The sequence below is a fragment of the Belonocnema kinseyi genome, chromosome 2 (genome assembly GCF_010883055.1).
Source record: "Belonocnema kinseyi isolate 2016_QV_RU_SX_M_011 chromosome 2, B_treatae_v1, whole genome shotgun sequence".
NCBI classification, from domain to species: Eukaryota; Metazoa; Arthropoda; class Insecta; order Hymenoptera; family Cynipidae; genus Belonocnema; species Belonocnema kinseyi.
The window spans coordinates 117,100,139-117,127,048 of NC_046658.1; the positions used below are offsets into that span (position 1 = coordinate 117,100,139).

The window sequence follows — 26,910 nt, forward strand, 5'->3', positions numbered from 1 at the left end:
TCATTAAAAAGTCGATTATATTCATTAAAAATTCATAATGGTGGTTTGAAAACTCAACTATTTTATAGGAAATTCTTTTTCTTTTTGCTTGAAAATTCAATATTTTGATAGCTATTTATTCTTTATTGACTGAAAAATCTTTCTTGGTTAACAATTCAAAACAATTTCTCTTTTGTCTTTAAAAATCATTCTGATTTTGGTTGAGGATTTTTTGTTGGAAATACCAACTATAACACTTTCCGTTATGACTTCATTCGAAATAGGGTCAGAAGAATATAATTATTGTATTTTGAAACCTTTCGACGAATTCTATCAGGTTGTTAAAAATTCATCGATACTGCTGAAAATTCGTCTTGAGAGAAAATTAATCTTTCTGGTTCAAAATTTGACTGTTTAGTTAAAAGTTCAGTTCTTATAAGTAAATTTTATTGATAAAATCTATATGATTAAAAAAATATTTTCATACAACTTTATTTGTTAACAAAAATAAAATAACAGTAAACAACTTAACGTTTTAGGGTTCACGGAAATATCAACTATTAAGCTTTACGTTAAGAATCCAATTGTTCAAATAGAAGATTTATTACTTTAGTCAAAAATTTAACTAGGTATTTCATTGTTGCTTAAAAATGTATCTTTTTTAGTTGACAAGTCAATTGCTTTGGTTAAAAATGCATACTTCCGGGTTGAAGACTAAACTGTTTTGCATTGAATTTGTCTTTTGGCTTGAAAATTCATCATTTGGAATGTACTTTTTTCCTTTTTCGACTAAAAACTCTGTCCGGGTAGAAATTAATTTTTTTATTGAATATGGCTCTTTTTGGTCTGAAAGTTAGTCTTTTTTGCTTGAGGATTTAACTAATTTCTTGAAAATTCGTGTTCTTTTGGTTTAATTCAGCTGTTTTTGATTAAAACTTAAAATATCATTTGTTGGAAATATCAACTATTATACTTTTTTAAAGAATCCTTTTATTATTGAACATTCATAATTTTATTTACAAATTGACCTATTTTGTTGAAAAATAACTTATTTGTTCAAAATTTCTTTTTTGAGTTCAAAGCTCAACTTTATGGTTGAAAATTCAGCTGCTTTAAGTCTCCCGTAATTTATGGATGACTCCTTATAAAATTTTGTATGACTTTCTCATTGTTTTTGCAGTAACATTATAGTTCTCCTAAGTGCAAGGTTGTTTTTACACCTAAAAGAAAAATTCAGGTCGGGTAGAGAAGATGAAAAATTGTTCCGGTAAAGTTACAGAGAATGGTGCAATGGGGCTTTCGTAGCATTCCTACGTATGATTCAATCTCATTTTTCAAATATCGATGTAGAGGGGCAGAATTTGTCTTGGTTGTTCATTAATTACTGCATAGTTTTGAAAAGTGAAAGCCGAATGGTATGCACTCGTATTCATTTGAAATACATGAAAGTTAATTGCAAAAAATTCGGTGGTTTTATGGTCTTATAGAGAACACGAACGAACCCGAGAAACACGGTTGGTTTAAATTTTATGAAGCAAAAACGAATGGCTTTGGTCTGCAAAAGTTCATACGTAGAATCGTATATGACATACAGATCATAGCATATATGTATATGCATTTTATGTGTGTGTATGCATGTGTCTATTTATGTATGTATGTATGTATGTATATACGTAGTCTAGTAAAGGTGCGTGAGGTCCTGCAGGAAGAAAAGCCGTTCTCGCACCCCTCAAGCACGAGAGTGGAATTCCAACGAAAGGTTCCCGAGGGAGAGGAGATGAGGAGAGAACAGCCTTCAATGGGTTGTTCGCTCTACGTACGGAACTCTCTTATACCTGCGATGGAAGTACAAACGGACTAATTGCAAGTCCGCAACGCGGCATTGCCCTAATTGAGTTTTTCGCAGCAAGCTGCATTTGTTCCTTCATTTTTCCTGCCTCAGGAATCCTCGCCGTCACGAAATTAAAGTCCCCAAAAGTAACTTGCCAACAGCCATTGTCTCCATCGATGAATTATTCACATTTAGTTCCTATTTTTGCTGCAGTGAAAAACATTCTCTTGGAAAGTCGATTACTAAGCGCTAATTAGTCGAAGAAAAACAAAAAACAACTGCTTTCTTGATTAGAGGCTAATTTGTTTGATTAATTTTAAATATAAATGGTAAATATTATTTAAAAAAATTAATGACTTTTATAGAAAATATGTGTGTGAGAAACGCCATAAATTGTAAAAAGGAGGCATTCGTACAATTGTTATTTTCAGAGTTTTAGAATATTATTGAATATTACTGCTTTGGCACATTAATACTCGTGGTGAGCTTTCATAAAAAAAACTTTAAACCGAAACTAAAATGTATAATTGGCGGTCTCTCCTTCTGAATATTATTTCCTGTAAACTTTTTGAAATTTACTGATATATTTTTTAATTGAAGACAGGAAAGTGGCTCATTCAACTGCGTTTCTCTCCTTTTTCTAAACCCTCTTTCCTTTTAAATATACTATATTTAAAAATACAATAAATGTTCAAAATTCATCCACTGGAATTTTAAATCTTTGTATGATTATTGATCAGTTTCGGATTTTATTTTTTAAATTTACCAAAAAAAATTGGTAAATATTTTTTAAACAGTATTAAAACTAAAATATTTTCTCGCTTTATCAATAAAAAAAAAATATTTTTGAAACCTAAAATATATTTTAGACGCCCAGGCTTATCTATTTTTAATTTGAGTTAAAATTAACCAATTGAATGATTAGAAGATTATTGAAAAATCATTGAACAGTATTTAAAAGTATAAGATTTTGTATAAAAAGATTGTGTCTTCACTTTTTCCTTCATTTTCTTTAAAAAATTATCCCAGTTCTCCTTTTTGATCTCCTTATGCGCTGTGCTCCCGGAAATTGTGTAATTCGATCAACTTAACTTTTTAATGAATTTCAAATTGAATAACTAGTTTCCGGTAACCAAGGGTTACCAAATATTGCTTTCTGGGTTGTAATAACTGAGTCTGTAATGCTCTTACATATTTTAGTATTAAAAGCGTAATCCTAGTGGATTATGGGCAACGTAGTTAATCGCTTTGACATTGTGCTAATGGCAAATGTCAATCAATCGATAAACCAATCGATGTGTGTGGTTATTCGGTTTCTACAATGTAACTCATTAATGAAGAGGGTTGACAGTTGATTACATGGCAATTTATGCCAGTGACATTGAAATATGTGGTCCTCTTTATTTCACCATTGTTACGTTTTCTATTTCTGTTTACATTTCTCGCGCTCCCTATTTATTTTTTATTTTAATTAATTCAATATAACAAATCATTTATAAAATTCAAATCTCTTTCATCACTTAATTTTGAGATCCTTATCTCAGGGAATTAAAAAAATGTCAGGAAAAACTTAGAAGAGTCAGGGAATCCTTGATAAACTGAATTTGATAATTAGTGGAACATCTCCGAATTAGGCAAGACAATTTTCTGAAATTTGCACCTCTCCTTACACACACAAACGTACAAAAATTTGTTACAAACAATTTTGTTTAAGAAATATTCTTGTGTAATGAAAATTCAACTGTTTCGTGGAAAATTCGTCTTTTTGTTTAAAAATTCTAATACTTAGTTGAACATGGAACTATTAAAAACAAAGTCTTTTTTTTGTTAATATTTCATAATTTTAGTTGAAAAAACTTTTTTTAAAATTTAATTGTCCCACGTTTTGTGGTAGAATATTAATCTGCTTGGTGAAGAATTGATTTTATTAGTGGAAAATAAATTTTTTTCGTTTAAATGTTAACTTTCTTGTTGAAAATCTATGTTTTTCTTGACAATTCAACTGGGTTGTAAACTGAACTATTTTGTTACAAATTTATTTTATTTGGTTAAAAATCTCAAAATATACATAGGCTTTGAGGGGGAAGGGACAGAAAAGAAGCGTTGCATATTTTTTTAACGTCCCTCAATTATGCAACTATTCAAAGTTAGTTGAAAAATTATATTTTTTAGTGTAAGTGTGAGGAGGGGTAGTATGGAAAATTAGAAAAGGGGAAGTGACTGGAAATGAGTAAAGAAAAAATAAGTCGAGGGTAATGAAGAAAAAGATAAGGGAAAATTCGGGAGAAGAAGTGCGGTGAATTAGAGGAAATGATTAAAGGTGAGTGTTAATAGTGAGGGAAGGGCTAATATGGTAGTGGCTACGATGATTAATTTTTTAAAATTGGAATGAAATGGTCGATGATAAGAGGTGTAATACGTCAAAAACTGATAAGCGAGTATTCCATTTTATTTTTTTTCTCGGTAGTCTTATGTCTGATTTGGTGCGAAAATTCCGAATCGTAAAATGATAAAGTTAGATGGATCGTCTATGGGAGAAAAGGAAGCAAAGGATAGAGTGTTGAAAGAGGAAACTTAAGGGAAAGGAGAGATGAACGTATAGCTCAACTCGTTGAAAATTTCTGAGCTTCGTGCTTCCTTTCGACTCGATATGAGTTTACAGCGGAGATAAGGATAGTAAAGAAAACAAGTCTGTGAATTCTTCTCGTAAACTTCCGCCACTGATCCAAAAAGTGGGATTTTCACTCCCTTTCATCTTCCTATGACATAATTTTCGTACACAAAAAACTCTTAATATGTCAATGCTTCATAAAATTTTCTTCAAATTTAAATATTACTAATTTTACAATAGTTTCTAAAGAAAAAACTCTAATTTTTCCTGCACTTCTCTTTAGGATAGTCATTATCTAAAATCCAGGATTCACAGTCTTTCCCCCATTTTTAAATTCCTGTTTTCCACCCTATTTTCCAAAATCGACATGCTTTTCCTCTTGTCTCTTCAAAATAAAGATGTTTGAAATTGAAAATAAAATTTTTGTTAAAAATTCGTAATTTGATTTTGAAAATTCGACTAAAATTATTCATTTTTGAAAAAAAAACTTTTTAAATTCCATAGACAGTGCCTTAAAATTTATTTGTTTTTGTAGAAATTTGATCTTTTTATGGCTAAAAATGCAACTCTTCTGTTGGAATTAATCTTCATTGGTTGAGGATCCAACTATGTATATTGTTGAAAATTCGGCTTTTTTGGTTGTTTCAACTGTTTCTAATTTTAAATTAAAAAACTATAATTTTTTTAATAAATTCATCTTTTTTTTGTTGAAAGTTCATTTTCTTTCTTGAAAATTCGTATATTTGGGTTGAAACTTCGGCTATTTTACTGACGACTCCTTTCTTAACTTGAAAATTCAACCATTTGAATGTACTTTTTTCCATCTCTGGTTGAAAACCAGAGTAATCTGTTGAAAAACTCGTTTTCTTTTTTTGAAAATTAATTGCTTGAAAATTCATATTTAATGTTTTAAAATTTATCTTGTTATGATATAAATGCAACTATTACATTTGTTTTTTGGAAAATAATAAATTGAAATGTCAACTGTTTGGTTAAAAATGTAATTCTTTTGATGAAAATTTCTTTCGGTTGAAATATCAACTTTTACATTTTTCGTTGTGAATTCATCTTTTTGCTGGAAATGGTATTTCAAATGATTTGTACATATTCTAATGGACTTTTACGATTTCCAAAGGTTTTTAAGGATTTTAGAAAATTTATAGAGAACTTTACGAAATAAATTAAATTTTCTTTTAAAGAATTTCTATAGATTTTTGAAAAAATTACAAAGAATTTCAAGAGATTTCGTTTCAGAAATTTGTATAACTCTTAATATTTAAAAATATGATATTTTTTATTTTGAAATAGTTTTTTGTCGTTTGCAACTTGAATTGTAATAATTATTATTATAGTAAGGATGAAATAACAAATTTTGTTGTTTCTCGGACTGTTTTATATGGCTTCGAATGCATTTTGAAAGATCATTAAGAAAGCATGAAATATTATTTAAAAACTATAGAGTTTCTTATAAAACTATTGTCTCTTCTATTTTAAATCTGTAATTAAATTTTTAATCTTTCGCTTATTTTTCTCCTTTTTCGTATAAAATTCACAAAAATTCTGAAGATTTATAAAAATTTAAAAATGAAAAATGTGAAAATGGTACAAGGTTTTCACTATATATTAAAATGATGAAGATTTTAGAATTATTGGGAATTTCTATTATATAGAATCTAGAACCCCACAAAAAAGATCAATAAATCACGATGTGAAATCGAATATCTTAAATTGGTATAATGTATGGACTTGGAATAAATGCGTTCAAGATTGCGATATTATGTCATTTTCCTTAGTCAAAAAAAAAAGAACATGAATTCTCTCACATTTTTGAAACATTGAATGCGTTGAGAAATGATCAATGAGCATAACAATATATTCAAGATCACTGGCATTAAATACCTTCATTCCGGATGAATTATGGCTGCCCTGGCTCGGAATTTCTCGGAAAATTCGAACAGCAATTTTGGTTCACTATTCCTTTCCTTGGACGTTTAATAGTTCCATTGTGAGGAAATACTCTCTTTTATGCGACATCTTATCGAAAGAATTATGAATTCAGTTGCTCTCTTTTTGTAATGTGCTTTGCAGGTAATGCGCTCGCTGATAGGATAAACTTTTATGGCATCTTCGTTCACAAAAGGTGTATTAGAAGAGTTTTCAGATATTGAAAGTTAGCTTCTTGTTATCAATTTTCCAAGCTATTCAACATATAATGAGGATGCTAAGTCAAATTAAACTTCTTTTTGAAGTAAAAAGGCGACGACATTAATTGAAGTCTCGACTATTATAGGAAGGGTGAAATATTAAATTAAAGCTGAAAATGAAGTTAATATTTTAGGGCTCCCATCGAGCCTGTAAAACTTAGGAAAGGTATGGATTTTATTAAATTGCGTTACAGAAACTATGAAAGGCATTGCGTTTTGTAAAAGGTCCACAAAAACCTAAAATTTGGTAAGTTTCCCAATACTTTTTATGAACACGTTTTTTTGTCAGGAAATTCGTTCACAAAATCCAGCACTCTAACTGATAAGCCTCGAAATAAAATAAAATTCTCGCGAATAATTCAAATTATGAAATGAATGGAAGGGTGGCGTTCCGAAAAGTCATATAAAATATTTTGACGATTTCTCAGGAGAGACCAAAATATTTCGAAAAATCGAATTTTTAATTTTAGAAAGAAATTATTGCTCTTGAGATACATTGTGTTGAATTGAAGCGTCAAAAGACATTAAAAGAATTTGAAAAGAATCAATGATTAAACATTTTCAAAACCGAAAAATATCAAATTTAAAATTGTGAATCAAAAATCGGTTAACTTAACAAATTAAAAGTGAACAATATTTTAATGTTTATGACTTCAAGAATAAACAGTGCCTCTTAATGAAAGCACTCATCTTATAAAATAACAAAACTGTCTACTTTTAAACAAAAAAAAAGTATTGCAAGACTTTAAAACAAAATGGAAGTTTTTCGAATTTGCGAACACAATTTCTATCCTAAAATATGAGTGTTACCGAGTGGAAACAAAACTTTGGAGACATCATTTTAAACATAATTTCGCATCATTAGAACTAAAATATTGTTATGGATTCATAATTTTTAGATTCCTCAACTTAATACCAATGATTATTATCAGCCATACAAAAGTAAATCATTCACAAAATTGTTTGTTCATTAATTTTGCAATTTTGGGTAGTTTGGGGTGCGAATTTATATTTCGAGATATGTTACTAGAAGTTCTTCATGCTAAATAATCGCCCCTATTTTTTAGACAGTAGAAAGTACAGGTCAATGAGACTTCTGGTGTCGATTTGACGATGAAATGCGATTACGCGCTTGTTGATTTATTTATCGGAATAAATGATGTATTTCTAGTTGCTCAAATACATATTGATATGAAATAGGGGAGAAATAAATTAATCAGAGTGATGATCGGGTAACTTGATTGTTTCCCGTTTCATTCTTCACCGGAACTGACTATCCTTTTCTGGGTAGTAGATAGTCGCTCTGGCGTTACGGAATGGCGTGTTTTACGATGCAAAGGAAACCAATTATCATTTGGCATCAGGGCAATTACCGACAACTGCGACCGATTGAGAACGGGACATCGCAGATGGATCGTAGGAAACACGAGTTGAACTACCCAGATCTCGAAGACCGAATCAACTACGTAAAATCCCTTCGGGAAGGTGAAGGAAGCTTCCTCGAGCTGAGGACGCGAGTAGAATTTTAAATAGGCTGACATTTGCATTCGCTTCTTTTGGGTTCGTAACGTCCGCTTTAAGGGAATCCTTTTAAAATTAATCTCTCAGCGATAAGTTCAATGGCTTCTGGGCCAAGAGTTTTCAGAGCAATTTGTCGGGAAAAAGGGGCACTCTATAGTATATGTCTATATCCACGCTACAGGACATGAGCGGGTGAAAGATGGAAATTGCCAGTCTCGATAAATCGGAAGATTTGTGTGACCATATCGAGTCGATTCGTCCTGCAACCGGCATTTTTCTGCAGTTTCGCGAATGCAACGCAAGTGCCTCGTCCTATATTAAATTAAAATGGAAATGGGGTCGAACGATCTACTGTTATTGGGGCTTATGCGATGAAGCTGAATATATATCTATTTGTTCACAGTTCTACTGACAAGGACAAATCTCTCTATATTTACCTTCTGTTATATAATAGCATATTATGCATCAAGAGGGAGAAGTGGGACTTTATTGACGAGTTTATATTTTTAGTACGAACCTAAGGCGAGTGTGCGACTCAAGAACGCGTGTGTTCAATGACTTGTGCGATCATAGGAAATGTGCGATTCAAGGACGTGTGCGCAAGCCAAAGACGAATACTGAAAAGATATACAAGTCAACATTGTCCATCTTCCCCATGGTTCTTACGATACTGGATCGTCACTGGACCAGGGAACCCCGAAAACCAGGAACTGAACGAGCAGTGTTTACATCGGGAGAAAACCCAGAAACGAACGGGATTTTTTAAGTGCACCGAGAATTTTGTTCAATTTTTAATTAAAAAAGCTTAAAACTTTATAAATTAATTTTATTTACAGACTGCACACTTTTTTATCTAATCTCCTCTCCCCCCTTTTAATAAATTCCTTTTTCCCCGGTTTCAAGAAACTTCTGCTTTTCCCCTTTTTCTTGTTTTTTTTTTTTGCTTGAATGTGAACTGAATTAATACAACACAATAAGAAAATACCACTAATTTTCGTTCAAAGTTAATTCTTTTTGGTTAAAAATACGAATATTTTATTGAAAATAAAATTATTTTGTTAAGAATTCGGCTTTTTTAAAAGTCATCCTTTTTAGTGCAAATTTCTACTCTTTTGGTGGAAAATTCGTCTATTTTCTTTAAAAGTTCGAATATTTTGTTAAAATTTTGTTAAAAATTAATCTTTTTGGGTAAAAAATTCGTCCTTTTTTATTCAGAGTTCATGTTTTATGGTGTAGAAGTTATCCTGGTTGTTTAAAAATGCTCTTTTTTGGTTGGAAATTAACTTTTTTGTTAATATTTCAACTGTTTTCTAAAAACTTCGCCTTTTTGGCTCGAAAATTGTACTCTTTGGTTAAAAATTCAATTATTTCGTTTGCTGAAAATACATCTTTCTTGGTTGAAAAATAGTATGTTGTTGAAAATGTACCTTTTCAGGTGCAAATTCAATTGACTTCTAAAAGGTCATCTTTTGGACTTGTAAGATGTACTATTTGGTTAGAAATTTAATTATTTAACTAAAAAGTCAACTATTTTCTAAACCATTAAACTTCAAAATTCGACTCTTTTATTAAAAATTCTTTTCAGTTTGAAAATTAAACAGTTTTTTTGAAACTGCAATATATTTTGACTTGAAATTTGAAGTGAAAAATTATTCTATTTCTTCCGTTTTGAGAGCATTTTGGGCTGGAAACTCTGTAGTTACCAAAAACTATTTTTATTCGAACGACCGAAAAAATTTTAAATCCGGGAATTTTTTTCAACCATAAAAGTAGCGACATTTGTTTCTATAATTAAAGTTGATGAAATTGATACTTTTATCATTTGGAATATTTCATTGTGAGATAAATTTTTATTCTGAATTTTATTCTGAATTCAATGGCATGAACAATTTTTGCTAACCGGGAAATTACATAAAATTTTGTCTTGTGATAAAAGTGGGCACCCTCTAACTTAAAATTGTAAAGTTTTTAGCACTTTTAATAAATATTAAGGCGAAAGATAAGTGGATTTTTAGTGACTGTGTTAAATTAGAAAAATTGAGTTAAGAGACCAAAAAATACATGGAGGAACTCGGTACTTCATAAGAAGGAGCGACGATGAGGCTGCTTCAAAATATATCTCTTTTTTAGAAATTTTATATCTCCTGACAGAACAAGGAGTAAAAAACGCATGAAATATTCCAATCCTTTTTTATCTGCGTTTTTTATCGCGTTTCCAGATTAAAATTTAAATATTGAATGTAGACATAAATTAGGAATCATAATACAAATTTCTAGCATAATTATCGTATCAGTGAAATTAACAAATTTTTCACGATTTTAGTTGTATTAGATGGAGTAATAAAAAAAATTCCTTCAATACGGGGAACATGAGGTTAGAGTTTTTATCGCAAAATTTAATGGAAAATGTTTGAAAGCTCTTTAATCTGGAACGAGAAACTGTCAAAACTGTAATGTTTGTTACGATTAGTTACGAGCATGAAGCTGGTGCGAGAAAGAAGGAAATATTCATTACTTAATGTACCATGTACTCATTCCCTTTCCACCTGTTTCTTTACACACTCCTTCATTTACGCATACATAGATATCAACAACTACAGTTAGTCCTGCATTATTTTAAGGAAAAGGGGAAGAAAAAATATTGTTCTCTCCACTTTTCAATCAGGATATTAAGATGTCAAAAGCAACTGTCTACGTCTTTAGATAAAGGAAGAAAATGCTTAAGAGAATTTTTTTTTTACTTTGATAACAAATGATTTAAATTTCTACTTTATAACGTTGAATAAGCTTGTTAAATTCTGTTTTCATTTTAACCCAATATTTAGCGTAGCATTCAGAAAACGACCACTACGTTGCATAGCAAAAGTTCTGTTTAATTGTCGGGAAAATATGCGTTTTACCCCCCAGAATTTTCTTTGTTGTCACAGTTCGTTCATTAATGCGAAATTTTCCATCTCTCTTATTCCAGAGAAGAAAAACATGCTTAAATAAAAAGAAAAACGAGCAGATTGTGATAAGCCGAGATTGGCTCGACTTGAATGTCGAGATTACTCTCAAAGAATATACTCCTCTAGATAATTATTCTTCTCAGATTATTCAGCTTTTGAGAAGAGAAATATTATCTCCCAATCACATTTAATAATTCGAGGTTGATGTTTTTCTACCTGTTCTCAAATTACCTAGCAAATTCCAGCTTTTATTTCTTGAATATGACTTGAATATTTATAATATTTGAATAATCATCTTACATAATTAAAAAAAAGGATTTTTCAAAATGATTTATGAAATTACATAAACTGTAAATCTTACATACGTTTTGATTTGCTTGCAATAAACTCTTTTTATTTTAAGACTTCTGTAATTATTCGTCAGCTTCCAACTACGGAGAAAAATGTAATTTGAGTATTTCTCTACGATGAATAAAAAAAATTAAATTTTCGTGCAAAGAATGAATTTGATGAAAATTTGATTTTGGTTTAAAACGAACCGCATTTGTGTGCAAACATAACCTTAACTAACTGAAATTTAAGATCAACACAAAAGGTAACTTTACATGCAGAAAAAAATGAACTTTTAAAATATTTATTTCTTCATTGGGAATTTTACTTCTTAAAAGAACAATATATCCAATCGCTTGAAGTATCACCAGTTATGGATTAAATATTATAATGCAATTTAAAATAGGTTTGATTTTAAAATTTGTTTGGATGTTTATTTCAACTGTTAACTTTTTCAATTATGAAGACCTTCAGTTTACAAAGCGTTTCATTTTTGAGCGTTTTTAAGATTCTGAATCTGTTCACATTAAAATATTAATAGATTTATAAGTGAACACTTTTTTAGACTATTTTAAGTCATTAAAATTATTATTAAATTAAGAAATAGAACAATTTTATAATAGCAGTATCTGACTGTTAATTTAAAATAAGCAATTATAATTCAACTATTCAAAATTAAACAATTTGAAACTGAACTGTTTGAAATAGAAAATCTTGAATCGTTAAAAATTATTTTTAGAACTGAAAGAGAAACCTTTTCCTTTTTTACATTTTTGTTGAATTCTAGTTGGCCACAAATTCTTCAATTTTTCCTAATTGGAAGAGGCCATTTTAGCATTTTCACTGAGTTTGCAGAGGAATTTTTTTATTTTCTTATTATTTCTATTTGTTTTCTACCTTTTTTTTTCTGAATTTGAAGATGGAAATTTTTTATTTTTTACATTATTGAGTTGGAAAGGATTAAATTTTTGTTACCACGTTTTCTTAACTAAGAGAGGTATGTACTTTTTTTATTTTTAGCAATTTTAATGAGTTGGAAGGGACGAAATTTTGGTTATTGTTTTTCTGAATTGGAAGGCACTAATTTTTCCTTTTAACACTTTTATTGAGTTAATCGGAGCAAATTTTTATTTTCAATATTGTACTGGATTGAAAGAAGAACATGTTTTATTTTTAGATTTCTTTCTCAATGTGAGGTAAAAGGTAGGATTAGTTTTGATTGATATAATTGGTATTGATGGCGTGGATGCATATTTTTGAATAAAAAATGCTTAAACTTTTCGATTTATAAAAGTTTAAAATTGGTAGTTTATTGGAATTCAATTTAAAATTCGAAAGTATAACAAGCTACCATTTTACACATCTACATTCTTGAACGCTTAAATAAAAAATTCCGGAATAAAAATTTGTTATGCTAGAATCGCAAATGTTTAAAGTCCAAAAGAGTTGCACTTGGATTTCTTTAATTTTCCGTTCAGTTCTAATTACTTTAAATGAGAAATGTGTAGTTTTAAAGTGTCTAATTTTTTAATTTCAATGACTAATCAGCCCCATTTCTTGATTTCTTCCAGAGTTTAGAGGAACGCGAGCGGAAGCACGCCGTGCACAAGGAACAGCTGTCCAGGGAGCACAGGTTTCTCAGGCGGAGGCTTGAACAGCTGACAATTCAAACAGGTCTAAATCTAAATGGTTTCCATGGCCTGCATGGACTCAGCTCGAGTGCACCCACAGGCTCATCCTGCGGTTCTGCAGCGGCCGCAGCAGCAGCGGCTGCAACCCTGCTCTCCAAGAGGCGAAGTGTCTCCGAATGCTCGGTAGGAACAGCCTGTTCAACCAGCTCCATCGCGAGCTCCAGGAACTCGGACAGGTCTGCGGGCAGCCCCTCCGTCTCCGAGTCCGGTAAGTCCTTTCAACATTTTCCAAGCGCAAGAACTTCTTATCCATGGTCTTTCTTATCAGCCCCACACATTTCGCGAATAGCTATGCTATTTCCCAGGCTCTATTCACGCCCCGGAGTCTTTCCTCTTTTCACAGAAGTACGAAATTATCGGAGATCCCTCACGATTAGAAAGACTTAAACCCCGAGCTCTTTACTACTTCAATTAAGATGATAGGGCGTGAAATCCCTGGATTGTACAAGCATAGCTACCGGGCGATCCACGTCTCGTCCTCATATCGGTTTAAGGCGAGATTGTACCTACAGTCTGCCACTTGTGCCCCCCCCCCCCCCGTGGTAGCGATAGACAATCCCCCTCTACCAGCGCACTTTCATTGTTCTAATATTTTCCTTACTACTTAATATATTAAAAAATATTTCCGCAACACGTTTTAGACGAAATTAGTGGATTTATCTTCCTACTAACATATATCGGTGATGTAAGGGAGAGCGGTTATTTTACTTTTTTACTTTCACTTCCACTTTATTGTTTTAAAATTCACGTTGGTTACCTTTTTTATTATGTCTAAATTGTCACAACAGTTAAAAAAACCAACGTACACAAGGGCCAGATCGTGCGTACGACCTCATCATAAAGCAGGTGTGAGGCCAAGTCGTGGACTACCTATACCAACCCATACCAATCAGGGAAAAGTGAGCTAATTTGATTGGTCAGAGAAACTCACGAAAATTCTGTGATTTTGAAAAAAAATATGCAAAAGTCAGATAATTTCTATGAGAAGCACTGGGGTGTCCAATATGAAATGAAATATTCGATTTTTTTAAACGCGAGGTTAAGTTTCATATCTTTTTATGAAAAAGTCATCTTGCAGAATTGTTTGTACTTTTAATTATAATAAATGAAATTTAATCCCTTACCTGAAATTGCTTTAATTTCATCGGAAAATTAGCCTTGAATTTAAAAGAATGAAAAAATTAAAATTAATGTCCGTTATTGTCCTCAGTATACAAAAATATATGATTTAACTACAACTAAAGTACCAAAAGTGCCAAAAATGACCCTTTAATATTTTTTTCGTATAAAACAGTTATAGGAAATATTGATAAGTCAAAAAAGAATACTTGCTGGCGCAAAAGTAACAAAAAGCCATAACATGCTGAATTAGTTTAATTAAACACTAACATTTTGTCGACTTTTGTCTACCATTCGGTTTAAAAAAAAATGTAAAAAATATGAATTACATTTTTTAAAATCATTTATTAACATTCAGGGTTGTTAATTTTTTAGTTAAATTCAACTGTTCTTTATTAAAAATTTAAAACTTGTTTTGCTGAAATATCCAATATTACATTATTTTGTTCAGATTTCTCCATTTTAGTTTAAAATTTATCTCTTTGGTTGAAAATTTAACTATTATATTAATAGTTCTTTTTTTGTTTTAATTTAGTTTATCAACTGATAATGTATATTTTCTAGTTTGGTTGAAAATTCATATTCTTGGGATGAAAATTTAACTCTTTTACAGAAAATTTGTCTTGTAGCTTAAAAGTTTAACAATTGGAATAAACTTTTTTTCTTGCGTCAGAAAGCTTTATTGGTGGAAAATTGGTATTTTTGCTAAAAAAATGCAACTTCTGCGGTGAAAGTTAAACTACCTTTTTTTTTAAATTCTAGTTTTTCTCGTTAAAGAATCATTATTTTTATTTGAAAATTCATATATTTGTTTGAGAATTAAATTTGTTTTTTTGAAAATTCTTCATTTTGGTGGAAAACTAATATTTGCGGGTTAAACATGCATTTACTTTATATAAAATTCATATTTTTTGGGGTGAAAATTGATCTTATTCTATTAAAACGTTGGCTATTTGGTTGGAAATTAATTTATTTTACTGAAAATTTATCTTTTCCATTATTTTTTAAAAAGTTATCTTTTCTAGTTAAAAAATTCAATCATTAGTTTTAAAATTCATTTTTTTTTGTTCGAAAATTGAATTTATTGGTTGAAAATTCAATTATTTGCTTGTTTGTTAAAATTTAACTACTTTTGAAGCTTATTTTTTGCCTTTGTTAATTGGACTATTTGTTTAAAAATTCATCTTTGTAGGTAAGAAATTCCAGTATTTGGTTAAAAATTCATCTATTTGCTTCTATATTTATGTATTCTGTATTCTATTTTGTATCTATTTAATATATTTTTGTTTAAAAGTCTGTTCATACAAAATTCGATGTTAAAAATGTTACCAGATTAAAATTCTGGTCTTCGAATGTTAATGGCCGAGGAAGAACCAGGAAAAATGTAGGAAATTTTGAATCCGAAGTTTTGCAGACATCCTGACCAACCTTCTTTCTACTTTCTGTAATTTTTTATACAACTAATTTCAGACACCTAAAATGTTATAATTTCATTGAAGATCTAATCAAAATTTCTTCCACCGATCAGTTCTTAACGAATTCTATTCGTATTTTCTGAGAATGAAGTAAAATATTATGTAACTTAAATATCAATTTATAAGGAGAACAGGACTGGTCGATATTGTGGTTAGAGGGCGTGGGTAGGTCTTATTTTGGGATATCATGCTTGTAACGATAAGAATCCCTTTTGGCTCAAGCGAAGAGTTACCCTGAACTTGGTTGAGGATTCAAGGGGTTTCCGAAAATGGCTGCTTCTACGGTCTAACGCGCTCCCCTCTATATCAGAGCAATAGCAATCTTGCTTGCTGACTCAGTCGGAAGAGAATTGAAGAACAAACTTCACCGGAGCGACTCATCCTTTCCAAGGTTTCGCCACGTAAGACTAACTTTATTAGTGTTGACATGCTAGAGAACTGGAGAACATGAAGAGTGAGGAATTCCACTTAATGTTCCTAGTTAAATCGATTCCATGATTCTGAGCATAAGGTCGGGAAATTAAAAAACAGCTCGAGAAATGGTTTAAGCAAGAAAAGTAGAAAAAGGGTAAATTTTTTTGGAAAGAGGGGAATCTTTCAAAAAGAGGGTGATAGGGGAAAGAGTGTAGAATGTAAACTTGGTCAAAAGTTATCATTGTGAAAGGTACTAAACGTTACCTAAGCTGGTAAGGTATCTGCTAGCATAGTTTATGGGCGGCCCCTAATTTGTAATCGAGAGTTTCCTGTAAGAACCTGTTTAATGGCTGGATTTAGCATACATTTGTATATTTTCTCATAAAGCAATTTTTTCACGGACCATAAAGTCCCAAAACTCTCCTTAATATTTAAAACGTACCAGTGGTCTGCATGTCTCCATAGAGTAACGATTTCCGGTTAAATTATCCTCTCAAGTCCCTAAGGAGTTCCTCTTGTTTTGTAGGATTCCGTTTGGTATCGTTTATCACTCCTTACTGCCAATTAAAACAAAATTCAGGACCTCGCTTCCGTAGTTCTTGTACTTAGCAAGCTACACGTATACATTGATATAAATGTTGTTCCTTGAGCAAGCGAAAGTAACCCATACTAAGTCTTTCCGTATCTTGTAAGCCGTTAACTTTAAGATAATGTGGCTCGCGTTTGTGTTTTGCGGGCAGATTGCTATCTCACGATTCGTATCGCTCGTCCTTTGAAACAATGATGACCGCGTTGCGAAATAAAAGGGAACAGCGCAGCGTCTTGGCAGAATTGTAAAAAAGCAGAGACGATGTTGAAATTGATGATCGCGCTACCTCCGGGAACCTGGGGATGGTTTAGATGCACTTATCATAAGTCATTTGGTGCCTAGTTGAAACGGCGATTTTCGGAGTTCCAAGAGGGATCAGTACAGTAGAAACGTCGTCGTTGCATTGATTTTCGCCATTCGCAAAATCGCGACGTCATTTAGGAGTTATCGGGTGCGATAAGCAAAAGTCCAACCTCTCTGGTCGAAGAATTTTGTTTCTCCTTTCAGCTTGGTTAAAAAACAACTGAGAGCTTTAAATCGACATAAAACTGGCTCTTATCTTTTTACTCATTCGATTTTATTTATATCATGGATTGAAGGAACTATTGTCAATAAAATTCTGATTCGATTTTGAAAGGTATACTTTTGTGGCAAGCATTCATGTACAGGGATTTCTTACTTCTCTTCCCCTAAAAGTGCATCTTTGCAAGTTGAAAATTCAACTATTTACTTCAAATTTTACTATTTTGTTGAAATTTCATCCTATTTTCGTAAAGGCACTATGTTTTCCATGTTTTAAGAGCATTTGTGGCTGTGCAGTCTGCAAGTGGCATTGAAAACACGACGACCATGGGAGCTGAGAAATCCAAGGGGACGAAATCAGGCAAAGGGACGAAATTAGGCGCACCGACCCTTTCTGTAATACTTGAGATTGATATTGTTTCGATAGGATTGGTACGTAATCATGTCAAGTTTGGCACGGAGAAAGATTTCTGGTTGATGATTAGTTCGCCACCAAGCAAGAAAAAAAGTTATCCGCGAAAGAAGATTTCTGCAGTTGTATTTTCCACTTTCGCACAACTTGCACGTGCTCAGGGTACAACCGTGAAAAGTTTTTATCACCAATTCGAACGGGTTCGAGGGCCAAAAGCTTTATATCCTAGTAATACGCGGCCGAGCCCATAAACGACCAAGTGCGGCCCGGGCTTTCTCGCTCTCCCCCGGGAAATTCGTGAGGATCGAATACGAATTAGAGCGCGTAATCGAGAAACAAGCGTCCTCCCGACCCTACTGGATATTCATGCGACGGGCTACGCCCAACTATACGAAAATAGCCGACAAAACTTTATTACTCCTCGTCGCCGCTATTAGCCTCCAGACTGAAAAAATATTTTCCAAAACGGCAAATCCCTCACACGGAAATTTCGTTCTCTCTCTCTGTCTTTTGAGAGAGAGAGAGAGAGAGAGAGAGAGAGAAAGCGCGAGAGAGAGGTTGTATTTCACGTCCGACTTTTATTAACTCTAACTCGATTTACACAATATGTCAACCTGACTTTTATTCTCTATAAAGTTTGCTTTTGTCTCTCTGACTGACAATCCCATGTAGGAAATTATCGGAGAGCTATTCTATGATGGCGCTGAGTATAAGTGAAACGTTTTTGTATTGTCTAACGCTAGTCTGGACGAGCTAATATAGCGGTAGCCAAGTCTTGTAAAAATATACTTTAATTGATTGATGTAGCTCTGAAGAGAAACCCTTATAGTTTCAGTCGGGTGTCCGTAGGTCTGTCATCTTTTTTTTTTATAAGGGACGTGTACAGGGTGGCGACTTGGCCGGGAAGTGACCGAGAACTTAATCAAAACCCCGGGAATTTACTTCTAATCGTTATCGTTTTTATTTTAAGTCAGGTAATTTCCATAAAGAAATATAATTTCATTTGAAACAGGGAATTTTTGACACAGAACAGGATTTTTTATAATGGATTATTATTCGGATTCAACTACTTGGTTGAAGGTTAAACTCTTTTGTTAAAAATTAATTTTTTTGGTTGAAGATTCATAATTTTAACAAAAATTCATCTCTATTTGAAAATGTAACTACTTTATTAAAAACTAATTTTTTCAACTTAAAATTTATTTATTCCAGTAGAAAATTGAACTATTTTGCTGAAAATCCATTTTTTTCTTTAAGAATTAGATTTTTAACAGAAAATTTAACCGTTCAATTTTTGGTTGAAAATGTATCTTTTTGGGATGAAAATTCATCTATTTTGTTGAAACTTGATATTTTTTATTTAGAAATTAAATTATTTGTTTAAAAATTTATGTACCTTGTGAAGAATTTCCCTTTTTGTAGAAAATTAATCTTTATGACTGAAAATTCATCTTTTTGATGTAAAACTCAACTATTTCAATTGGATTCAGTATTTTAATTGGAAATTCATCAGTTGGATCAAAAAATAATTCCTTCAACTGAAAATATGAATATCTATTTTTTTTTGTAAATTGATCTTTTATTGTTCAAAATTAAACAATTTGGATAAAAATTTGTCTTTTGAAAATCACATTGTCTTGTTGAAAATCCCCATATTTGGTTAAAAATCCATGTTTCTTAGCAAAAAAATTATTCTTTTTTTTGCAAGTTAATCTTCTAGTTTACAAATTCTGCTTTTCAGTTAAAAATTCAAGTATTCCAGTTAAATATTCATAATTTTAGTTGAAAATTCATCATTTCAGTTGAAAATTCATCATTTACGTTGAAAATTAATTTTTTTGACTAAAACTTCAACTATTCTATTTTTTGTTAAAAGTGGATATTATGTTAGGACAAGATTTAGATGCTTGTTTCAAAATTAATTAATTTTGCATTTTTTTTAAGATGTGGTAAAGAATGTTTTGAATGAACGTAATGAATTAAAATAAATGTTTGGGTGTAGAGAAAAATATGAATATGTTACTTTTGGTTGATCGGGAAATTTGAAGGACTTGACCGAGAAATGAGCGGGAATTTTAAATCGTCCGCGGAATAGCCATCCTAGTAGAGAAGGTCCTATAAAAGCTAGTACGAGCGAAGGGCAAGTGAGTAAAGTGACTTGAACGATATTATTGATGTCTTATACGAAACCCTTTTTTGTAGACTATGTAGCCTCTTTTGACTAATTTTTAATATTAGGGGTAAGGTAGACGATGCCCTATATTAAATCGAGCGAATTCAATAAAACGAAGCAGCCAAATGGCGATTCGTTTGTCCAATCACATGTAATTGGAGATATTGCATGGAATACTTCACTAACACATTGCGTTGGATCGCAGGGTGCTTTTAGATGAGCGTAACGTAGCGAATTGCATTTCGAGGATCGCCGCACCGTTCCCTTGACGCTCGAAAAGAGAAGGGTAATGATCATCGACACTGGGTAGGGCCGACATTGTATCCAAGGAATTTCAACAATCCGATTCTGTTTGATGAAGAGAATCAAGCACTTTACATCTGTGCATCTAGTTGGAAATTACAAACGAATTGTTCGGAAACTGAATCAATTTGATTCTCCCGTCAACGGCTTTACTTTTCTTTTACTTTTTCTGATTAAAGTAGAGGTCAAGAAATTCTTTCTAAAAAGTACCAAAAAATGAAATATTACTAATATATGATCGTAACTAAATTTTGTATTTCATTATAAAATACAAGTAAGGGCCCGCGCATAAACTACTGTACCAATTTGAGGGTGGAGGGGGTCGGTTACGAAATTGGATAAAGTGTAGTTCGTTTCCTGATGATAAATTGAAACAAAGTTTATGAATCTTGCGAAAGATGGACCTATAGCGGTACAGTTTAATAATAACTTAATAATTTTGAATTTCACTTAATTACTTTAGACTTCACACTCTTTTCCCTATACACCTCTTGACCCCTTATTTGAAAGAATTCTTGTTTTCACCTGTTTTCAAAAAACATCCCCTTTTTCCCCTTTTCTCATTTTTCGTTTAAATGCCAATGGAAACAATAAATAAAAAGCAACTGTAGAAAAGTCAACAATTTGGTGAAAAGTTAAACTGCTTTGTTAAAAATTACTTTTTTGGTTGAGAATTTAACTATTGTATTGAAAATTCGTTTCATTTCTGGTTGAAAATTATTTTTTTTTTTTTAATCGGAAGTTTAAGTATTACATTTTTTTAATGGAAATTTATCTTTTTTACCTAAAAATTCCACTGTTTTGTTGAATTTTGAAATCTTTTTTTGAGATTTCATTTTAATTTTTGCATATTCATAATTTTATTTAAAACTTCATCTATTTGAAGAAAATATAACTGTTGTATAAAAAAAGGTTTTTTTTTAGTTGAAAATTAGTTTTTTTAACTGAAGAAGTAACCTCTATTTTGTATTGAAAATTGATATTTTAGTTTGAAATTGATCTCTTCTGATTAAAGATTCATCTACCAGTTGAAAGTTCGCATATTTTGTTAAAAAATCATCTATTTTGGTTGACATTTTTTGCATCTGAAAATTTAATTATTTGGTAGAAAATTCGTCTTCTTGGGTTGAGAATCTTGTTGTTGAAAATCCAGGTTTTTGGTCTAGGATGCAACTGTTTTGTTGAAAATTCATATTTCGATGGAATTATTAATTATAATTAATTAATCATTAATTTTTTTTGAATGTTGAATTAATGTGTTGAAAGTTCAAATATTTTTTTAAATTCATCTTTTAGGGTCCCGTGTAGGCCCCCCGTGTAGGCCCCGTCGAGGGCCTGATGGGTTTCCCTATTTTTGTTAGAACCGGCATGGTACAAATTGTTGGGGCCGTACTAGGTTGGTTAAACAAAATTGCCAGGGGCCGTCAAAGGAAATTTGTTCTGGCCCGTAACAAGATTCCTTATTATTTCTCAATTACTGTATGGGCCCTCGTTAGGACCCCAATAGGGCCTTTTGTGCAAGTAAATGCCGTTCTTGTTCTTTTCATTAACAAAATATGTCCGGTATTATTGTAAAGTGACGTATTTATTTATAGGTTAGGTACAGATTTTGAATTTATATGCACTATTCCAAGAAATTGATAGTTCCAGGTATCTGCAAAGTTGAAAATGATAAAAATTACAATTTATCTATCAAAAGAATTTATGAATACTGTTTTAATATAATAAAAATGTATTAAAAAAAAGGATGTTCGTGAAAAAAATTTCAAGCGTCTTCACATACTTTAAAAATTGGTTCTGTTTTCTCTTTATGAAAATAATTGAATAAAATCCGTTTCAGATTATTCGCACAAATAATATAAAATTCATATGATTACAGTTGAATAAATATAAACATCATTTTTTCACATGTGGCACGTGTGACACAATGATCTGATCTATTAACCTTAGTCACAAAGTTCTTTTTTTTTCCTAATCTGCTAAAGTTTTATTTTAATCTGAGTACTTACCGCTATCAGTTTAATACGAGAACAATAATTTACTAGATTTTTCATCGATTTCCAAAAATAGTCCAAAATTTTAAAAAAATGGTTTAAAAGTTTGTATTGCGTGGTACACAGTTAGAACGAATGAGTTAGCATATCAGATTTTTCAATTTTTTTTCGTATCAAGAAAAATTTTTTTTGATCACGCAAATTATTTAGGGCTTAAAGCGATCCTGTTCAGGGCCACAATATGAGGCTTATTATAGAAGTTATCTCAATTAAAAGGGTTGCCATATTCGGACCATAATAGGTCCTGATGGGGCAAACCTAATACAGGTAAGCTGTTGGGGCCCTTAACAAAGCCCAATATTATTAGGGACTATTAGGGCAATTTCTACGCGGGGCAGAAAAATCATCCTTGTTTGAAAATGAACTTTTTTGGCTTGAAAACTATTTGGTTACAAGTTCCAATATTCTTTTTTTTTTTAATTTGTGCCTTTTTCTTGAAATTTAAACTATTTGGTTGCCAAGGCAACTGTTTATCTCTTTTGGTAGGAAATATATTTTAGTTAAAAAATTTAAAGCTTTTTTGATGAAAATGTATAGACTTGAAAACTTAGAATTTGACAGCGTTTAATATTAAATTCTATATGTTATCTACATTGATTTTATTTAATGAATTTATTCCCCTATTGTTCATTTATTTTTGTGAAAATAGCCTTAATTCCTCTGTTTCAAGAGCATTTTTGCTGTCAATTCTGATATTTTAATATTTTCAATTATTATTGATTTATTATCAAAGCTTACAGTTGACCACACTGTCACGTAGGCACATTGGTAGTTTATGGAGGGCCCCTAAAGGATCCTGCACTACCTCTTGTTTAATAAACGACCAAATGAATTAATCTTAATTAAACCCATTGGAACCACTTTTCAATTTATTTAGTGGGCCCTTTAGTTTTGATATACCTAAAGGATTCATTAAATTTTGTGATTCGTGTTTGGAATTCATTGGGCAGTTTGACCCGATCGTATTCAGGACTATTAATCGTCCAATAATTTGACGTCGAATACGTCTGTAGGTAAGGTCAATACGTATAGCAAGCAATTCGAATCGAAATTGATATAACTTTCAATTACTGCAATACCCATTTACGGCCCTTGGGTAGTCAGTATCGTAGAACGTACATCCAATAACAATCTTCTCTGATGTTTCTAATTCCGTAGGTACTTCATCGTTATGCACCCGAGATATTTATGTAGTTAATTACTGGGATCATTAGAGGCGCACTATATTTCCAGATCTATTAGAGAAAGGCTGAGGGAGATAAAGACAGACAGGGTTGTGTTTTCATGGCTTATTTCTATTCGACACTATCTCTCCCTCTCGACCAGTGACATTTTCATGATACCCTATTAATAGTCAGCCCTTATACTTTGGTACATGTATAGGACAAAGTTCGATCGGTGGAGGCAATTGCTCAGATGAGCACAAACGTGTAACTTGACCACAGGTGAACAGTGTTCCATATTACCGTTCCCCTTAATTCACTAGAGCTATGTCAATATATATTCGGCATAATTAAACTAGAATATCCAGTTCAATTCTCGATTATTGGTTGGGTAAAAACGTAAAATTGCTGCTTTAATAATAATATTGAAAAACAAAGAATGAGAATTTTAAACTGTGTTTCTATAAACAAAGAAATACATGCTTTAGATTGTGCAAACATTTTAAAACCCATAATATATCGTGTTTGGTTTTTTAAAAGCAGATTTAGGAGGTTTTTATAGAGAAGGGCGCAATATAATGAAAGCAATATAAAAGGGTTGTTAAAAGACTGTAAAAAACTTGATTAATCTGAGAATACTACAGCATTTTTCAGTACGTCTTGTGAAACCTAAAATTTCCTAAATATCTCAAACTCTTACCCCAACATGAATAAGGAAGATTTAAAATTTCCAGAGCTTCAAAGATTTTTAAATAAGTACACTTACATAAACAAAATTGCTGGAACAATATTCCGAGAGCAGGATTAATTAAAAGACGCGGGGTGCACTGGTGTAATCTACGATCGCTCTGGTGTCACAGTTCACCGGGAGAGTATTCTAGATCTGGATTGCACAGTAATCTGAAGTTGTGGGGGTGGTCAAAGTTAGCCTAGTGTACCGTAATTTACAGCCGATATCACCCCAACTTGTGCAGCAATCACTTCAGAAATAGTTTTCCCTCTCCCTTATACTATGAAATTACACCAAAAGGTAGGTATAGGTCTCTGCCAATGAATAATCGATTTGGAACCTCTGCTCGAGTATAAATTTCCCTGCTTAGGCTAAATTTCACAAAAACATTTGGATTAATGGTCAGCGATCATGAAAAATTGTTCAGAGAAAAATTAGGGAATTTTGAAAATGAACTTTTTGTCAAAAATTTAACTGAAATATTGTTTGGTTAAAAATTTAACTATTTTTTTGCGTTTGGTCTTTTTGGTTTAAAGAATCATCCGTTTTAGTAAAAATGTTACCGTTTTTGGATAAGAATGTAACGGTTTGGTTGGAAATTAGTCTTCTTTGGTTAAGGATTCAATAACTTTTCTTTATGAAAATTCGTTTTTAGTTGTTAAATCTAACTGGTTTTGATTTAAAATTAAAATTTTGTTGTTCAAATTTTTATTATTACATTATTTTACGAAAATGGATATTTTATATTTAAAATCGATTTGCTTGGTTAAAGGTTAAACCGCTTTGATAAAAATCCTTTTTTGTTTTTGGTTTGAAATTTACTCTTTTAGTCAAAAATGCAACTGTTTGCTTGAAAATTAACATTTTTGTCGAAAATGCAACTGTTTTAAAGAAAACTTGACCCTTAGTGTGAAAGTTCAACAAATTGTATAAACTTTTTTCTTTTTCGACTGAAAAATCAACTATTTGGTTCAAAATTCATTCTCTTTTTTGGAGAATTCATAATTTTATTTGAAAATTAACCTATGATGGTAAATTTGATTTTTTCTGAAAAACTCGTTTCTTGTTCGTTAAAAATTAATCTTTTTCTAAACATTTAATTTTTATGTTTAGTTTTAAATCATTCTTACATAGTTGAAAATTTAGCTACTGGTTTTAAACTTCGTTTATTTTGCACAAAGTTTGTCTTTTTCGTAGTAAATAAGTCTTATTGGTATCAAATTAATCTTTTTGGCTTTAAAATTCATCTCTTTCGAAGACATTTAATCGTTTTCGGTTGAAATATTAACCATAATATGTGTTGTTAAAAATTGATCCTTGTAGGTTAATAATAAAAAAATCGTCTTTTGGGTTTGAACATTAATCTTTTATTGCAGAAAAATAATATTTTTTCTTTTAAATAAATAAATAAAAAAAATTAATTTTACTATGATCTTGTTTTATTCAGGGAGATTGAAAAATTGGCTAGGGACTAGCCAAGGGATTTGGAAAATGAAGTCTTTTAGACGCCCCGTTTATGCCCATATTTCATAATTTTGGATTGATTTCAAGACTTTGAAGGTTAGAAGTTTGAAACTATTATTATCCTTTCTCTTCATCGTTCTCTTGAAGTACCTTCGCTTTCCTGTTTCTGGGTTCTCTCTCCGGTCAGGGGAAAATTCGTCGAGCTCCGCAAAAACTCGTTTCGAACCTCAGAGCAGCTCCCTTATAATCCTGGACCTTCTTGAATCTTGCGGAAGGAGAACAAAAAAGTTGAACGAGAAGTGCTTAGAACAGTCAGAGAGTCTTAATGATATTCGCGGGTTTAATAAAAGAACTGGCTAAAAATTCGACTGAAAACAGTCTACTCAAAAAGGATGAGATTTGATGCTACTATATCACCTTCATTTAATTAAATTAACAGCGACGACTTTTTCCAATAGCGGGACGATTTGATTCGTTCCGGCGAAGGTGGTTCAGGAACTTGTTTCTTCTATCGCTTGATTAAAACGCTCTTCGCCTTCTTGACCCCCTTCTTTTTTCTTCGATTTTTCATAGCAAGAAAGTTCCTGCAGTCTTAAATAAGTTAAAATAAAGTAAAATTCTAAAAGTACGTCCTTTAACCCTAAAAATAAAGAGAAAGAATATTTTTACTTAGTCTTTATTGCCGACTTTTTACACGCGTGAATAAATTATAGATATTTTTAAATTAAAAAAACTAGGAGCCTAAACCAATGAGTATCATTTATCGTAGAAAACAGAAAATATGCCCAGAATTGGATCAAATGTTGAAAGTAGTTCAAAATGTTCTAATTTGTCCTTCACTCGCGAGTGTAAAATGAAAAACTTGTGTCTAGATAGGAATTTCCGTTTCTACTTCCTGCCTCTTTCCTGTCTGGCTATTTCGGAAAATTGTTTAAGTATCTGAAACTCGAAAAGTTTTAATTAAGTTAAAACAAAAAAAAAATTATAAGCTTAATTAATAATTTATTTACTTACTCAATTTATATTATCAATATTATCAAAATAAAAAGTTGTAAGCCTTTGATAGATTTTTATAGATCTAAAACGTGTTTTTCTTGCTGTTAGTATTATAATGTTTGACTTAATTTTTGTTGTTGTGTGCCACCCCAAAGATTGAATACAAGATATTCTCTCGTCTTCTTATCTCTTCATCTCTCACGTTTAAAAGCTGCAGCTTTTATCTCTCCTCGTTATTTTCTTTTGGCTTTTCATAGTTTTTGCTTTTCTTTTCGGGAGCTTCTTACCAAAGGTAGTTTTCTGGTGACGGTGGAATACAGAAAGGCTTCTGTCGACCGTAAAGGGAGTCTCGTGGCTTCCGGTCGGGGGATCTTCTCTCTT

General features: G+C 31.5%; 1 protein-coding gene across 2 annotated transcripts in view; it reads left to right on the forward strand.

The window, feature by feature from the left end:
- Positions 1-26,910, forward strand: part of LOC117167030 (max dimerization protein 1-like) — a 453,587-nt gene that overhangs the window by 283,091 nt on the left and 143,586 nt on the right. For both annotated transcript variants that reach the window (XM_033351586.1, XM_033351587.1), the window contains exon 6: positions 12,996-13,323. In XM_033351586.1, coding sequence (XP_033207477.1) covers positions 12,996-13,323 — 328 coding nt within the window. The remainder of the gene's footprint in view (positions 1-12,995; positions 13,324-26,910) is intronic.